General features: G+C 39.2%; 2 protein-coding genes across 2 annotated transcripts; one reads left to right on the top strand and one right to left on the bottom strand.

Moving 5' to 3' along the window:
• Window positions 1–7,086: 7,086 nt before the first annotated feature.
• LOC105612644 (olfactory receptor 6N1) lies at window positions 7,087–12,135 on the top strand. Its single transcript, XM_060397889.1, has one exon. It carries the CDS (start codon window positions 8,114–8,116, stop codon window positions 9,050–9,052), a length of 939 nt encoding a protein of 312 aa, XP_060253872.1. The 5' UTR covers window positions 7,087–8,113; the 3' UTR covers window positions 9,053–12,135.
• A 4,278-nt stretch (window positions 12,136–16,413) lies between these two features.
• Window positions 16,414–17,373, bottom strand: LOC101120294 (olfactory receptor 6K6). The gene has a single exon (XM_012184070.4). The coding sequence runs from the start codon at window positions 17,359–17,361 to the stop codon at window positions 16,414–16,416; it is 948 nt and encodes a 315-aa protein (XP_012039460.3). The 5' UTR covers window positions 17,362–17,373.
• Between the last annotated feature and the right edge of the window lie 1,030 nt (window positions 17,374–18,403).

Genomic DNA, 18,403 nt, shown 5'->3' with positions numbered 1-18,403 from the left:
TAAATACATTTTACATTCATTATCACATTCGGTCATTCTTGCTTCATATGAAGAATGTATATCTTCTTCACATGAAATATCGGACATCAAATACTCAGGTAGGTGGCCAATGTCACATAAATGGCTAGAAGAACAGCTGGGACTGGAATGCAAGATCCTGAGGCAGGGCTCTTTGTAGAGCAAGATAACAGCAGAGTAAAGAGGAAGCTGCTGTATGCAGTTGAAATGAAACTGCTATAGATACGAGCAACAGGCAGGAGTAGGAGGTTGCCTTGGCATCATTTATGTTCTCATCCTGGCTGTGTTCTTATTCTCTTAGGGCCCTAAAACGCCAGTCAAATTTTAGAAAGATCCTGTTATAATTAGAAGTTATATGCTTTCTCCTAGGCTATATGATACAGGAATCCATTTGAACCTAGATCTCCCACACCAGTTACTGTTTTTTACAGAAGAAAAAAAAAAAATGTTTGCCCTTAGAGATATTCTTTCTCAACTTGGACTGGTGGTTATTACAATTGTAGTTAACTACTAGCTGATGAAGGATCATTGGGTAATGAACTTCTTTGACAGTTTACCTTCCTGAGAGAGCATTTTAGCAACCCCAGAAGGTTTGCTCAGAGACCCAGGGGCTTCTATCTCTCTAAGAACTCTATCAATGATATTGGTCATGGGAGGGGAATCGTTCATGGTTTGACTTACTCCCAGAGGTTCTATCGAAGTGCTAAACTCCTACTCTTTCAGGATCCAGGGGACTGTGACTGTAATGCTCTAAGTACGAGGTAAGAAGTGAGCTGAGAGTTTTTCTTTTCCAGTTCCAGACTCAGCAGTGACTGGGCTGCCATAGCCAAGAACCCTCCCACCATCAGGCTCTGGGTAAGAACGTTGTCAGTCAGGCATTTCTACCATTTTGTATTCTAATCTGTGCACTGGGAAGAACTTAGAGCATCATGAAATAGGAAGAGGAGGAGAATAATTAGAGTTCAGAGGACACATGATTCAGAACATAAAAATTATTAATGCACACACACACACACACTCACACACACACACACACACACACACAGATATTCTCCTTTCCAAATGTTAAAGACTTTGGGCTCAGAATCAGTAAATTAGCTATGTTTTATCTTTTAATTTTTTCCATTTTTATGTACTTTATCTTAACTCTGTATATCCATTAATGCTGTTATGATTATTTTTTATATTTTATTGGATTATAGTTGCTTTACAATATCGTGTATGTCTGCTGTATGACAAAGTGAAGAGAATGGGGCGTGGAGTGAAAGGAAGGTGCAATAGGGAGGGATATATGGCTATGCTGTAATTAATCTGACTTTGAGAAAGTCATCTCTCCTTTCTGTATTCTAGTTTCCTCTTTTGCAAAAGGGAGATAGAACAATATCCTAACTTCCAGCTCTTTGGTCCTATGCTTAAATAATTTGGGGTTATGGATAATGCAATTGTAGGGACTTGAAAATAGAATGCAAGGGATTTGTAGTAAAAGCTATTTTTGGAATAAGGGTAATAAAATATGATTACAAAGGACTGAAGTAAGATAAATACTAATTTATACATGTGGTATGGGCTTCCCAGATGACTCAGTGGTAAAGAATCTACCTGCCAATACAGGATACCTAGGTTTAATTCCTGGATCAGGAAGATCCCCTGGAGAAGAGAGTAGCAACCCACTCTAATATTCTTGCTGGGAGAACCCAATAGACAGAGGAGTCTGGTGGGCTATAGTTCACAGAGTCAGACACAGCTTAGTGACTGAAAAACAAAAACAATACATGCGGTAGATTTTATAAGAGCTCTGACAACAGTATCAGGAAACCAGTGGGAGGGGATGAGTAATTGGTAAGTTAAGGAGCTCTGTAAGTCATAGAAATTATCATAATTTTTCCATTAGCCACCATGGTTGCAATGTATCAGGCATTGTGCTAAGTATCTGGAAGATGGGGCATAATATGAGATTTCTTTTACTTTACAGAGAGTTGCTTTGGGATGATAAAATGTATGCATGAAAAGTAATTGCAGTACATTTCAGAATATAATTGGAGGAGAAGTGAGGAAGTGTTACTGGGAATTTAGAAGCAGGAAAGGCCAGTGTTTACCTTGGATGGTCAAGGGAAAATGTGAGGAAACTTGAGCCAGAAAATGGTTTAGGTGTCTATAGGCTAACTTTGGATAAAGTATATTCTAGTAAGGGTACATGGCCAACAAAAGAATCAAGGCTGAAGACAGGAACCAATTTGGTAAACAGTGAGATCCTTATGACATGAAAATTATGTTTAAATTTATGAATCTGCCCTAGAGCAGGTTTTTTTTTTTTTTTTTTTTCGTGGCTCAGAGGTTAAAGTGTCTGCCTCCAAAAACTAAGATAGTGGCAAACTCAGATTTCAGGTCTATAGGAGTGTTAGTTACTCAGTTGTGTCTGATTCTTTGTGACTCAGATTTCACAGGGCATATTGGCGTGGGTTGCCATTTCCTTCCTCCAGGGAAAGAAGCAGCTTTATGTTTATGAACCATAAACAACAATGGGAAAGAACTGCCATATGGTGCAAGGACCTTCTGGCACTATCAGTCTACGCAGAAGTTTAGTGCCCATTTGTGGGGGGATGCCAAGAGGATGGGTTCCTACATAGCTGAGAAGATCTGAGTTTTCACTGCTTTGAATAAAAATGAAAACTATACAGACAGTATAAAGTTTGGTTCAGAATGTTTTTTTTAATTCTTTATTTCAGCTTTCCTTCTTTTTATAGATATTAAAAGATCTTTCATTTTTATCAGTTGATGGAATCTTTGACACACTTAAAATATTCATAGTCATACAATGAAATCCAAAATTATGGAGGTCACTAGAAGGAGTGATCAGAGAAGGCAATGGCAACCCACTCCAGTACTCTTGCCTGGAAAATCCCATGGACAGAGGAGCCTGGGAGGCTGCAGACCATGGGGTCACTGAGAGTTAGACACGACTGAGCAACTTCATTTTCACTTTTCACTTTCATGCATTGGAGAAGGAAATGGCAACCCACTCCAGTGTTCTTGCCTGGAGAATCCCAGGATAGGGGAGCCTGGTGGGTTGCCATCTATGGGGTCACACAGAGTCGGACATGACTGAAGCGACTTAGCAGCAGTAGCAGCAGAGGGAGTGATATTTTCTAATGCTTTTTTCAACACTGAGTCAAAATCTCTTGGTGCAGAAACTGAATTATAGCAACATTTAAAAATTATAAAAGAAAATGAAATAAAACAACTATGCAAGGGGAAAAACATCAGGTTTTTTTTTTTTTTTTTTTTGCCATATTGCTTGGGTATGAGGGAATTGGTCAAAATCTCTGTAATTGTGAACTGAGAAATTGAATGAGTACAGAGGTGCTGGCTTTCAGTGGGAAATATGCTTAACCTGGACATGGTGACTTTGATTTCCCAGGCAGAGTATCCAAGGAGCTAATGACAGCAGGTCATCATTAAGAAATGAAGAAAAGCAGTTTGAGAATACTGTGAGTCTTTGGAGTCAAGTGGAAACTTTACCTTCTGAGAAAGGAAAGGGCAAGATATTGGCTTCTAACATTCAGTCTTGAGGCTGCAGTCATGAATATCTGAAAGTTTAGTTAAGGTCTCTACACAACGTATCTGTGAGTGGAATTGCGAGGCCAGATATGGAGAGAAGCAGTTCCAGGAATGGTGTTTTATATTTAAATTTAAAGAGATTGAATGTAAAACATCTAGGAAAGAAAGGATCTGAGTTGGGTAAAAATGTGGGAATAATTTTTTAGAGGTGATATGCCTACATCCAAGATTTGAAACAGTAAGAAGGCAGAATTGGGCAGTGGACAGACATGAATTCAAAGTTAAAAAAAAAACAAAAACAAAAAAAAGCTAAACAAGGAGGAAATCTCTTGAGAGTAAAATGATTCTGCTGAATCAGAGTCACCCATTGAAGAGTTCTGCCTAGAAGTAGCCCACTGGTATCTTAGTGGAGAAACATTCACATTAATTCTTGGAATGAAAAAGGTTTTGATATAAAAGTTGGCCATGCTACTTGAATTTAGAAGAAAACCCTAAGAACAAAGCAGAGTAAATAATATTAGCTTGGATGGGATAAGAGGGGTCTAGAGAGGGAAGATGTGATAAGAACCTTGGAGGGCAGAAAGAGGAGACCTTTCATAATACTTTGCCTTTATACAAGTATTCCTTTGTGCCTAGAATACTTAATTTTTCCATCTAGAGAATTCTGACAGTTTTTCATTTCAAATGAAATTGTGCCTTCTATGAGGTTTTCCTGAACTCCATTTCCAGGCCATAGGTCATTTACTACTCTTCCAACTCTTACTGTATATGCAAATATGCATTTATCTTTATAAATTTGCTTTTTCATTTAACAAGTATTTACTGAGTTATCATCATGTTTGAGACACAACTCTGAACACTTGAAGTATATCAGTGAACTAAACAACAAAATCCCTTGATCTCACAGAGTTTATATTCTTGAAAAGGAGAGAAACAATAAATAATTGGGATAATAACTAAGTTCAGTTCAGTTCAGTTCAGTCGCTCAGTCGTGTCCGACTCTGTCCATCACCATCTCCCAGAGTTCACTCAGACTCATGCCCATCGAGTCCGTGATGCCATCCAGCCATCTCGTCCCCAATTCCTCCCAGCATCAGAGTCGTTTCCAATGAGTCAACTCTTCTCATGAGGTGGCCAAAGTATTGGAGTTTCAGCTTCAGCATCATTCCTTCCAAAGAAATCCCAGGGTTGATCTCCTTCAGAATGGACTGATTGGATCTCCTTGCAGTCCAAGGGACTCTCAAGAGTCTTCTCCAACACCACAGTTCTAAAGCATTAATTATTCAGCTCTCAGCTTTCTTCACAGTCCAACTCTCACATCCATATATGACCACTGGAAAACCATAGCCTTGACTAGACGGACCTTAGTCGGCAAAGCAATGTCTCTGCTTTTGAATATGCTCTCTAGTATGGTCATAACTTTTCTTCCAAGGAGTAAGCGTCTTTTAATTTCATGGCTGTAGTCACCATCTGCAGTGATTCTGGAGCCCCCCCAAAAAAATAGTCTGACACTGTTTCCACTGTTTCCCTATCTATTTCCCATGAAGTGATGGGACCGGATGCCATGATCTTCATTTTCTGGATGTTGAGCTTTAGGCCAACTTTTTTGCTCTTCTCTTTCACTTTCATCAAGAGGCTTTTTAGCTCCTCTTCACTTTCTGCCATATGTTAAAGATGATAAGTACCACTGGAAACAATTTAAAAGTAAAGTAGAGGAAGGTGATTTCAGTATAGGACATGGATGTAAGGAAGGAGGGAAACTGCAGTTTTATTTAGGGTGGTTCAGGTAGAGCTGACTGAGAGAGTTAGATTTGGCCAAAAACTTGCAATAAATGAAAAAGTTATCCAAGTGGATATTTGGTGAAAAAAAACAGTTTAGGAAGAGGAAACATCTACAGCAAAGACTGTAAAATATCAAGCCACAGAAGAAAGGAAAAGAAAGACCTGATTTAATAACTTAAAAGGATAATTCAGGTTGCTGCATCAGCATGAGGGTGTTGATGAACAAATGCAAATAAGAATATCTGTTAGGAGACAATTACAGTAACAGAGGTGCATGATGACAGTGGCTTAATTCAAGTGAAAAATAGATCCTGGTTGTATGAGAGAAAGGTGGAAACAATGATGACTGCGAGAATTTTGGCCCATTAGCTGAGAGACTGTAATTGTCGTCATTTGAGATGGGGAAGACTATGGGCAGTGCTCACAGAAATTCATTTGGAGATGGCTACTAAGTGATTAATAGGAGATGTGCACAGGCAATTGAATAAGGGAGAGAAATAAAAGGGAGAGAAATGTTGGTTGGATATTCATTTAGAAATCAACACATATATGGGGTTTTAAGCTTTAGCACTGGATGATATTAACAAAGCAGTGAGTTTACAAAGAAATGAGAAAAGAAAAATAAATGCTGACCCCTGCAAACTATGGCATTAAAAAGGTAGGGCAAAGAGAAAACTTCCACTAAGGTAGAAAGAAACCTAAAGTATAGCATCCTGAGGACCAAGTGATGAGAGTGTGTCAAGAGGCAGGATAGATCACCTCCATGAAGAATGGCTGAGAGTCCAAGTAACCAAAGGAATAAGAGATGACAACTGGATTTATAAAATCTTAGCTAATTAGTGACTGTAGGATGGAGGCTTTGCTGGAGAGGATGTGGTGAAGGTTTAATTAGAATGAGTTTAAGAGTGAAGTAAGTCAGACGGAGAAAGGGAAATATTGTACCTTATCACTTATATGTGGAAGATTTAAAAAAAAAGTGATACAAATATACTTATTTACAAAACAGAAACAGACTCACAGACTTAAATTCAGTGAGGAAGCCCGAGAGGGATAGTTAGGGATTGACATGTACACAATACTGTTTTTAGAATGGATAACAAACAAGGACCCACTGCGGAGCACAGGGAACTCTATTTAATATTATGTAACAGTCTATATCGGAAGAGAATTTGAAAATGAACGGATACATGTGTATGTAAACTGAATCACTTTGTTGTACACCTGACTCTAACAGCCTTGTTAATCAAGTATACACCAATAGAATAGTAAGAGAGGAATTAGAGGCAGTAAATATAGGCAGCTTATATATGGGAAGTTTATTACAGAGACAGAGAAGGAAATGGAGCAGTGGCTGTGGGGTAATTGAATCAAGAGATTCACTTTTTGCGTTTTTCTGTTTTGTTTTGTTTGTTTTTTTTTTTATTCCTTAACAAGTAAGAATAGTAGCATATTTCAACGATGACAGAATGTTCTAGTAAACAGTTATAAAGTAATTAGTTGGCTCTCCATTTTCTCTATTAGAATATTAGTTTATCAACTTCAGATGACATATTTTCTTTATTGATTTAGCCCCTGTTCTAGGTATTAATATAATGCTTACACACACAAAAACGTTCAGTTAACTTTTGCTACATTGACCTCAACACAGTGAAATACAAATATTTACCATCTGTGAAGCAACAAATCAGAAAAATGCATTTGAAGTTGGTGGAGGGGGAAAGTGGTACGAAGAGTTGATAAAGTGGCCACAGTATGGAGTATAAATGCAGAGATAGATTTGCCTTCTGGTTTTTGGTGGCTCTTTTTTAATTTAATCCCCCCCCCTCCCTTTTCCTTTGCTAGGATTCTCACCAATGTCCAAAAGAGGTGAAACTCTGATCTACCTGCTGGAAAGAAGCTGTTAGACCTGTGTTTCTATAAGAAAATGCAATGGAGCTGGGGGTGAAAGCATTGATTCTTTGGTGTCTAGAAAACTGAAGAAGAAAATGAATTAAAATTGGAAATAAAAATATATGGTTCAAATGATGTAATCTTAGAGGAGTGAACTACCAATATTTTATTAGTATAAATGATGATTTATACCTCACACAAGGAAATGTATATAAATTATGATATGAATCTGGTTGAGGAATATTTAAAATTTTAAAACCCCTATAGATTCTATTGGAGAAGGCAATGGCATCCCACTCCAGTACTCTAGCCTGGAAAATCCCATGGATGGAGGAGCCTGATTGGCTGCAGTCCATGAGGTCACTAGGAGTTGGACATGACTGAGCGACTTCACTTTGACTTTTCACTTTTAAGCATTGGAGAAGGAAATGGCAACCCACTCCAGGATTCTTGCCTGGAGAATCCCAGGGACAGGGGAGCCTGGCTGGTTTCTGTCTATGGGGTTGCACAGAGTTGGACACGACTGAAGCGACTTAGCAGCAGCAGCAGTAGCAGCATAGATTCTATTAAGAAAGATAAATTGGATATAGAATGGATTACAGTGGCCAAAAATGGGTTGTATAATTAGAGAAGACAATTTAAGTCTGGTTATAAGAGCGGATACTCTGAAGGAGTCTGTTGACAACTGTTCGGGGGAGGGATAGAAATTCTGGCTTCGTACAGCATGTACTAAGATCACTTATTCTGGAGGTGCAGGGGAAGGACAAATGGACTTTGAGCATTTCCTTCTTCTTAGATATTCTTTGGCTCAACATTGTTTCTCATCCCTCCATACTTTGCATTCCAGGGATACGAATGGAGAGCGATGAAGCCCGGGAATTGGAGCCAGGTAACAGAGTTCATCATCTTGGGCTTTCCCCTTCTTCAGGGTGTTCAGGCTTTTCTCTTCCTCTTGCTATTCCTAATCTACCTCACTACCATCCTCGGAAACCTGCTGATATTCTTGGTGGTCTTCCTGGACTCCCGGCTCCACACACCCATGTACCTCTTTGTCAGCATCCTCTCCTTACTGGAGCTTGGCTACACAGCTGCCACCATCCCCAAGATGCTGTCGAACTTGCTCAGTGAAAAGAAGACCATTTCTTTCTCTGGATGCCTTCTGCAAATCTACTTCTTCCACTCTCTTGGAGCTACTGAATGCTATCTTCTCACAGCTATGGCTTATGACAGATACTTAGCCATCTGTCAGCCCCTGCACTACCCTACTCGCATGACCCCAGCACTCTGTGTCAAGATTGCTGTTGGTTGTTGGTTGGGAGGATTGGCTGGGCCAGTGGCTGAAATTTCCTTGGTCTCTCACCTCCCTTTTTGTGGTCCCAATCATATTCAGCACATCTTTTGTGATTTCCCCCCTGTTCTGAGCTTGGCTTGTACTGACACATCAATCAATGTCCTAGTGGACTTTGTTGTCAATTCTTGCAAGATCCTGGCCACCTTTCTGTTAATCCTCAGCTCCTATGTGCAGATCATCTGCACAGTGCTCAGCATTCCTTCAGTTGCAGGCAAGAGGAAGGCCTTCTCCACATGTGCCTCCCACCTCACTGTGGTCCTCATCTTCTATGGGAGCATCCTCTTCATGTATGTGCGGCTGAAGAAGAGCTACTCCCTGGACTATGACAGGGCCCTGGCTGTGGTCTACTCGGTGCTCACACCCTTCCTCAACCCCTTTATCTATAGCTTGCGCAACAAGGAGATCAAGGAGGCTGTGAGAAGGCAGTTAAAGAAGATGGGGATACTGAAGTGAAGCTGGAGGAAGCAGGCCAAGTGTGAAGCTGAGGATATGGTGACCTTGGGGGTCCTCAGTAGTCATAGATGAAATACAAACTGTTCAAGGATTTTCTACATGGGCTACTGAACTGGGGCAAATGCTGCCTAGTTTTCAGTAATAGTACAGCTCTTATAATGTCTGCTGCAACCACATATGACTTGGGATCAGAGACTGGCAATCCTCTCTAGAAATATGATTCAGTGCTGTGATTTTCAAATCCTGGATGTTTGCACACCATACTTTGGATGTTGGTCAAATCTATGTCTTCCTTATATATAAGTCTTTCAGATTTACTCGACTTAATGTAAATACATTTCATCAGATGATAAAAAATAAAATTTGTAAATACAGAATGGGAAAGACTAGAGATCTCTTCAAGAAAATTAGAGATACCAAGGGAACATTTCATGCAAAGATGGGCTCAATAAAGGACAGAAGTGGAATGGACCTAACAGAAGCAGAAGATATTAAGAAGAAGGGGCAAGAATACACAGAAGAACTGTACAATAAAGATCTTCACAACCCAGATAATCATGATGGTGTGATCACTCATCTAGAGCCAGACATCCTGGAATGTGAAGTCAAGTGGGCCTTAGAAAACATCACTACGAACAAAGCTAGTGGAGGTGATGGAATTCCAGTTGAGCTCTTTCAAATCCTGAAAGATGATGCTGTGAAAGTGCTGACCTCAATATGCCAGCAAATTTGGAAAACTCAGCAGCGGCCACAGGACTGGAAAAGGTCAGTGTTCTTTCCAATCCCAAAGAAAGGCAATGCAAAAGAATGCTCAAACTACTGCACAATTGCCCTCATCGCACATGCTAGTAAAGTAATGCTGAAAATTTTCCAAGCCAGGTTTCAGCAATACGTGAACCATGAACTTCCTCGTGTTCAAGCTGGTTTTAGAAAAGGCAGAGGAACCAGAGATCAAATTGCCAACATCAGCTGGATCATGGAAAAAGCAAGAGAGTTCCAGAAAAATATCTATTTCTGCTTTATTGACTATGCCAAAACCTTTGACTGTATGCATCACAATAAACTGTGAAAAATTCTGAGACAGATGGGAATACCAGACCACCTGACCTGCCTCTTGAGAAATCTGTATGCAGGTCAGGAAGCAACAGTTGTAACTGGACATGGAACAACAGACTGGTTTCAAATAGGAAAAGGGGTACGTCAAGGTTGTATGTTGTCACCCTGTTTATTTAACTTATATGCAGAGTACATCATGAGAAATGCTGGGCTGGAAGAAACACAAGCTGGAATCAAGATTGCTAGGAGAAATATCAATAACCTCAGATATGCAGATGACATCACCCTTATGGCAGAAAGTGAAGAAGAACTAAAGAGCCTCTTGATGAAAGTGAAAGAGGAGAGTGAAAATGTTGCCTTAAAGCTCAACATTCAGAAAACGGAGATCATGGTATCCGGTGCCATCACTTCATGGCAAATAGATGGGGAAAACAGTGGAAACAGTGTCAGACTTCATTTTTTTGGGCTCCAAAATCACTGCAGATGGTGATTGCAGCCATGAAATAAAAAGATGCTTACTCCTTGGAAGAAAAGTTTTTGACCAACCTAGATAGCATATTCAAAAGCAGAGACATTACTTTGTCAACAAATGTCCATCTAGTCAAGGCCATGGTTTTTCCAGTAGTCATGTATGGATGTGAGAGTTGTACTGTGAACAAGGCTGAGTGCCAAAGAATTGATGCTTTGAACTGTGGTGTTGGAGAAGACTCTTGAGAGTCCCTTGGACTGCAAGGAGGTCCAACCAGTCCTTTCTGAAGGAGATCAGCCCTGGGTGTTCTTTTGGAAGGAATGATGCTAAAGCTGAAACTCCAGTACTTTGGCCACCTCATGTGAAGAGTTGACTCACTGGAAAAGACTCTGATGCTGGGATGGATTGGGAGCAGGAGGAGAAGGGGTCGACAGAGGATGAGATGGCTGGATGGCATCACTGACTCTATGGATGCGAGTCTGAGTGAACTCCGGTAGCTGGTGATGGACAGGGAGGCCTGGCATACTGCAATTCATGGAGTCACAAAGAGTCGGACCCGACTGAGCAACTGAACTGAAATGAAAATGCAGCTTAGGGAAAAAAAGGTATTTGATGTATCATTTACAATCATTTCATGTTTATTGAACATCTATGTATTAAAATGAAAAACACTGATGTAGTAGAGAAAAGCTTTCTTTCAACATCACATATGTCTAGGTTTAAATTCTAGTTCATTTAATCAGTTATTAAACACACAACTTCTATAACTCAAACTTTCTTAATAGATGAGTCAATTTCATCTTTTGTTATTTTTGAAGGTTGTTTTGAGGATTGCTGATAAGGTCTGTAAACCACAGTACAAAATGTCTGGTATAAACCGATAAAAAAAAAGTTACATTTATTTTATGTCTTTAACTCTGCCCAGACTTCTCATCATTACTCTGTTAGAACAATATCCAGGAAAACATAATTAAGCAAAAATATTTCCCAGATATTTTTCTTAAAAGGAAAATAGGGTTAAACTAGCCAAAAGGAGAATTTGTGAGATGTGTTTATCTCAGTGGTCTTAATATCTGTTCCCAGTAAAAAGTGTGAAAATGAAGGACTCTGTGGCAGGAAACAGGATGACTTTTTATATTGGACTACTTTATTTCATTTCAAGCTAATTACTTCCCTTAATATATGAAAAATAATCCTATGGTTTAGCATCTGAGAAATTCAAGTCTTTAATTATTATTTGGAGTTAGGGATTATTTATATATTGGCTATCTACTGTTGGTAGATTATCAAATGTTGATTGTAAGAAAATATTTAATTCTGTGTAGAATTACATGGATCGACAAAATAAAGAGCAAAAGTGTCTGTATTTATGCAATCTTCCATCTGTTAATTCAGCACATATTTATTTAGCTATTAGTGTATATCAAATGCTGTGTTAAACTTTACATAAAATGATGATGTACAAAGTAGATGTTACTCTGTTTTTCTCTAAGTTCTTGTTCTTAGAATTGTTTTCAAAGAGTTGAAGATTCTAGACATTAAATTTGTGCTCAATTTACAATTAGTTACAATTAATTTATTTAAGTTGTGGCAATTAGTAATTGCCACAATTAGTAATTGCCACTCTCTTCCCAAGTGATGCTACTGGTAAAGAAACTGTCTGTCAATACAGAAGATATAAGAGACATGGGTTTGATTCCTGTGTTTGGAAGATCCCCTGGAAGAGGGCATAGCAACCCTCTCCAGTACACCTGCCTGGAGAATCCCATCTACAGAGGAGCCTGTCAGGCTACAGTCCACAGGGTCTCAAAGAGTTGGACATGACTAAAGTGACTTAGCATGCACACATGCAATCTCTACTCAAATAAGCTACATTAAACATGAAAACTGAAGGATAAATCACAATTGGACATATTTATGAGAGCAATAATTGCAATAATTATTTCTATTTTACAGAATTGGAAATTTAGACTTAGATAAAACACCTGCCAAAACTATAGAGCAAGTCAGAATCAGGGACTCTGCATATGAAAACAAAGTCTTATAAACAAATTCTATTTCAAAATATAGATATTTTACTGATTAATTTCTCTGAACATAGTGATTTTAAGTGGATGGGAGGGATGGATTGGGAAGAGATTATTGAAAGGAGATAATATTATCAACAGTAAATGTCATCTCTTGGATCTTTTTTACTTTACCCTACATGGAAGTTGATTAGTCCAAAGATATAAGATATATGGGATGGGATGCAGTGTAGCAAAATGAATAATAAAAAGTTTATTTTTAAAGGAAAAATAAGTATTGAATTCAGGAACATCACTGGCTAAACTGATTTAAACCAGGGTTTTGCACAACCAACCAGCTTTATGCCAACCTGGTGCTTTGTTCCCTGGAGCAATGAAATGTAAATGCAGAGAATAAGGTTCTCCAATCACAGTTTTAGAGAAGTAGTGTTTAATTCCATGCTCTGATGGTACTGACCATTTTGCTAAAGGGTTTGGCTATAGCTCTGATCATTTATCAGTTCCAAAATGTAAAGAATTATGTCTTCTGAAAGACAGTAAATTTCCAACATGGGGAGACATGATCACATCTTAGCCAGGACTCTGTAATCTATGTGTACAATGGCAAGGTGTCCTTTAGTTTGTGCCAAAAGTTCATACAACAATTTCAGTGCTTGGCCTTGGGTAACTCATGTTATGAACTTTGGGTACTCAGCATCTGCTACTGGGATTTCTGCATTATTGACTATGCCAAAGCTTTTGACTGTGTGCATCACAATAAACTGTGGAAAATTCTGAGACAGATGGGAATACCAGACCACCTGACCTGCCTCTTGAGAAATCTGTATGCAGGTCAGGAAGCAACAGTTAGAACTGGACATGGAACAACAGACTGGTTCCAAATAAGAAAAAGAGTACATCAAGGCTGTATATTGTCACCCTGCTTATTTAACTTCTATGCAGAGTACATCATGAGAAATGCTGGACTGGAAGAAGCACAAGCTGGAATCAAGATTGCTGGGAGAAGGATCAATAACCTCAGATATGCAGATGACACCACCCTTATGGCAGAAAGCGAAGAGAAACTAAAAAGTCTTTTGGTGAAAGTGAAAGAGGAGAGTGAAAAAGTTGGCTTAAAGCTCAACATTCAGAAAATGAAGATCATAGCATCCGGTCCCATCACTTCATGGGAAATAGATGGGGAAAAAGTGGAAATAGTGTCAGACGTTATTTTTGGGGGCTCCAAAATCACTGCAGATGGTGACTGCAGCCATGAAATTAAAAGACGCTTACTCCTTGGAAGAAAAGTTATGACCAACCTAGATACTATATTCAAAAGCAGAGACATTTCTTTGCCGACTAGGGTCCATCTAGTCAAGGCTATGGTTTTCCCAGTAGTCATGTATGGATGTGAGAGTTGGACTGTGAGGAAGGCTGAGTGCCGAAGGATTGATGCTTTTGAACTGTGGTGTTGGAGAAGACTCTTGAGTCCCTTGGACTGCAAGGAGATCCAACCAGTCCATTCTCAAGGAGATCAGCCCTGGGTGTTCTTTGGAAGGAATGATGCTAAAGCTGAAACTCCAGTGCTTTGGCCACCTCATGTGAAGAGTTGACTCATTGGAAAAGACTCTGATGCTGGGAGGGATTGGGAGCAGGAGGAGAAGGGGACGACAGAGGATGAGATGGCTGGATGGCATCACTGACTTGATGGACATGCGTCTGAGTGAACTCCGGGAGTTGGTGATGGACAGGGAGGCGTGGCGTGTGGCAATTCATGGGGTCACAAAGAGTTGGACACGACTGAGCGACTGAACTGAACTGAGGCTGATATGGATACTTGGTTTTTACCAAGATCAACTTTTCTCTCTCCTTCATTTGTTCTCACAGGTATTGATCCACCTTTGTTAGTCAGCCCAGCTTCTCAAGCAGTCAGTCATTCAGCCAACAGCAAACCTTGAATAGTCAACAGATGCTATGCTGAATGGTATAACATTCAGAGGATGAGGAAACCTTATCCCTGTGGATCCTTAGTCCAATCGGAGATGTGGAGCAAGCAAGAAACAGCAAGACAAACAAAAAGATAGGAAATAAGTCACATCAAAACAAGGGCCTATATTGGTCCTGATGTCAGTACCCAGAATATCATACTTGAATATGAAGAATATTTCTTGAAGCTTGCAGTTAATATTGAGAAGTGGAGGAAAATAATAGTAAAAACAATAATTTCTGAGCTTCAATGACAAAAGTTAAGGTTATCCTTGTGAAAAGAATCAATATGCTAGATTGAAAGAGAGAAGAAAGGATGAAAAAATTATACATATTCAAAGAGGCTTGAAGAACAAATACTAAATGTTTAGAAGATTTAGATGAATTAAAATAGCCTAAAGCTGGAAATACAGAGTCTATAAGGACCATTACATTTTATGTTAAAAAAATGTGAATTCAATGAATAACAACACTCATTAAAATAGCAACAATAATTATTTATCAGACTCTGAGGGCTCCAAAGATCAAAAACACTAATATTATAACCACTAATTAAATCCTCTGGACTTAACAGAGTACCTAACAGAATTGCTACTCAAACTTTTTTTTTTTTAATAAATCTTGAAGTCTCGAGGAGCAAACTGTTTCATCACTTTTTGTTTAATAGTTATCATATTTACTGAATATCATATTTCCTTTGGAAGATTAGGCTTAGTAATTGAATATTCTTGGAAACTTCTCAGAAATGCACAAGAATGGTTTTCTTTTTCAGATTTTCTCAGTCATATGTTCTGATAATCAATCAGTTCCAGGAACCATGTAGTTTTAAAGACAAGGAAATGACATACCTTAGTGGCAGAAAAAGACAGAACATTTTGTCCTTGAACCCTATAGTTCAATAGTCTTTCAACAATCACCTGAGGACTAGGAAATTCACAAAGGAAAGAACCCCATGACTCCTAGTACTCATTAAAGACTGGTAAGGTTTCATGAAACTTTGAGGAAAAGAAATGTGTATAATTTATTTTCTTCAACACAGAATATATTAAATGAACATATGTATTTATTGGGGGCAGACCATGAAGTAGAATCCTGAAGTTAAGTCCCAGCTCTGTCACTAATGATCTATATGACTTTAGGCAAATCATTAAACTTCTTTGAACCTTTGTTCCTACATTTAATATGGTGATATCTGACCTTATTGCTTTTTTTTTCAAGTCAAGAGGATTCATATATGTGAAAATATTTAAAATAGTAAATTACTAGAGGAAATAGTGGACTATTATTAATTACTATGCCACTCTATTGTGCTAAAATTCTATACAGATGGTATACAAGATCAGAACATGGCCACTGAGTTAAATTTGTGCATTAAATAAGCTAAAAGTTAAGATGTTTTCTCTGTAGTTTCAGGAAATTATTTATTGATGTGGAATGTGGAACTGCATGGGGTTCATCATTGGAAAGAGGATTGGGGAAAAGCTAACAGCAATGTCCATGATGTCTTTTATGCTTCTTCAGTCCTGCTCTCTGGCCTCACCAGCACTTGGGACCACAGTAGACAAGGGCAGGAGTCTTGCTAATAGAGTGTGAGGAAGAAGCCTGCCTGCACCATTAAGCAGGAAAACCCATGTATACTCCTTTCAGCTACCACAACTACATCAATGTAAATAAGCTCTGCAACCACTACCAGTGACTTGGATGCAGCAGTTTTCCATCCTTGTTTATAATATTAGAACAAGTAGCTGTGACAATGGAGAAAGAGCATAATCATGAACAAGACAAGGGACAGTGCAAAGCTGAACTTCCAAGAGTTTTTTTTTAGAGTCTAGAGAGATCTAGATCTATCTCTCAATCCCACCAGCCCTCTTCTGATAGCCAAAGAGCCTCCCAATTGCATCTTTCATGTCCTTATTTCTCAGGCTGTAGATAATGGGGTTGAGGAAGGGAGCGAGGATAACAAAAATGACAGCAATTGCTGTGTCCCAAAACACAGAGTAGGTGGCTGAGAATCGTAAGTACATGACAGCCACACTGCCAAAAAACAGCAAGAACACAGCAAGATGGGCAGCACAGGTAGAGAAAGCTTTGTGGCGGCCTTCAGCCGAGGGCATTTGCAGAATCACCACAATGATCTGGAGGTAGGATAGGGCGATGACCAGGAAGGAGGCCAGGATCTCCACTGCGTGGATGGCATCCACAATGACCACCAGGGATGTATCTGTGCAGGCCAAACTCAGCACAGGGGTGAAGTCACAGAAGATCTGCTGGATCTGATTGGAGCCACAGAAAGGCAGGGTGCCAATCCATGCAATTTCAGGGAGCACCAGGAGGAAGCCACAGAGGCAGGATCCAGCTGTCAGATGGATACAGAGTTTGGAAGTCATAATGGTTGTGTAATGGAGGGGGTTGCAGATAGCTATGTACCTGTCGATGGCCATTGCTGTGAGGACACAACCTTCTGTGATGCCAAGTGAGTGGAAGAAGTACATCTGCAGAAGGCAGCCAGCAAGAGAGATGGTCTTCTGCTCACTGACTAGGCAGGAGAGCATCTTGGGGATGGTGGTCGTGGTATACCAGATCTCCAGGAAAGAGAGGACACGGATGAAGAAATACATGGGAGTGTGCAAGGCCACATCCAGCTGGGTGACAATGAATATCATTAGGTTTCCAGTTATGATAAATCCATAGATGAGAAGCAAGAGAATAAAGAACAAGAGGCCACCTTCATGTAAATGTGGGAACATAGAGAAGAGGAACTCAGTCACCCTTGTCTGGTTCTCACCGGTCATCACCTGTGTCACCTGGGAAGGGAAGAAAGGAGACCAAAAACTCCTAAAATTGGGATGACAATTACTTAGTTACTTAACCTGATGCTGGGGCCCTAAACAGGCCAGTTAGAAATCGCTCCAGTTGCACCTCTATGCAGGAACATCTGAAATGCTTGCTTTTGAATCCCTAAATGAATCTTTTTGTAAACATCTTCAAATGATATGAAGAAAACACAAAGCAGCACACAATCTTAATTCTCTTGAATTATTTTCTGGAGGTGCAGTCAATTTTTTAATTTCTGAGTTTTTTGTCCCACTCTGTGTTTAGCTTTAAAACACATACCTTTCTTTTTGATTATTCTCAATTCCTGTTTTTAGAAAAGCAATTAAAAAATATAAAACACCATCAAAAACACTCCACTCAGTAAGTCTTCAGTTGCTCACTCATATTTTCTAGCTCTGCTATCTAATCTTAGATTGGCCACCTTTATCCCTCTGTCTCTTTTCTGTTGGTTTCATAGCAGCCAGTCTATTTTCCATTTAGAGCATAGGAACCCAGACACAAGAAAATATCCCTCCTCTCCTCTGCTTTCTCTGTAACTCCCTCTCCTTCTCTTCCCTCAGTGATTGATATTGATAGGTGCTCAGACCAAGAGTATCTTCAGAATCATAGTATATCTGAAAAGTGGCCATTGAATTTTGGACAAACATGTAATTTCACCCTTGCTCATCCCATTCCTTCCAGAAAGACCACATCTAAGAACCAAAGGGAGGAGAAAATCATCCTGAAATTAAAAAAAAAAAATAGCTTCTCTAATAACTTTGGCAGTTTTGGGAAGAAAATGTCACAAAAATCAGCTGCAATAGAAATCAGGCCATGTTTGGAAGAAAGGGCAACTAAATTTTTTGAAAAGTTAATTAAACTTAAGTATAGCAGTATGCTTATCTATTAACTATTTTAACATCTTTTTCACTCATCTTACCTCCATGAAGTCATTCTACAGATGAATATTTCTATGCATGGTCTGACTGTCCCTTGTCTTTTCAAAAACATTAAAGGGTA

Source organism: Ovis aries, chromosome 1, assembly GCF_016772045.2.
Source record: "Ovis aries strain OAR_USU_Benz2616 breed Rambouillet chromosome 1, ARS-UI_Ramb_v3.0, whole genome shotgun sequence".
Classification (NCBI taxonomy): domain Eukaryota; kingdom Metazoa; phylum Chordata; class Mammalia; order Artiodactyla; family Bovidae; genus Ovis; species Ovis aries.
The sequence above is the reverse complement of the archived record's forward strand: the minus strand, read 5'-3'. Positions and strand labels throughout refer to the sequence as shown.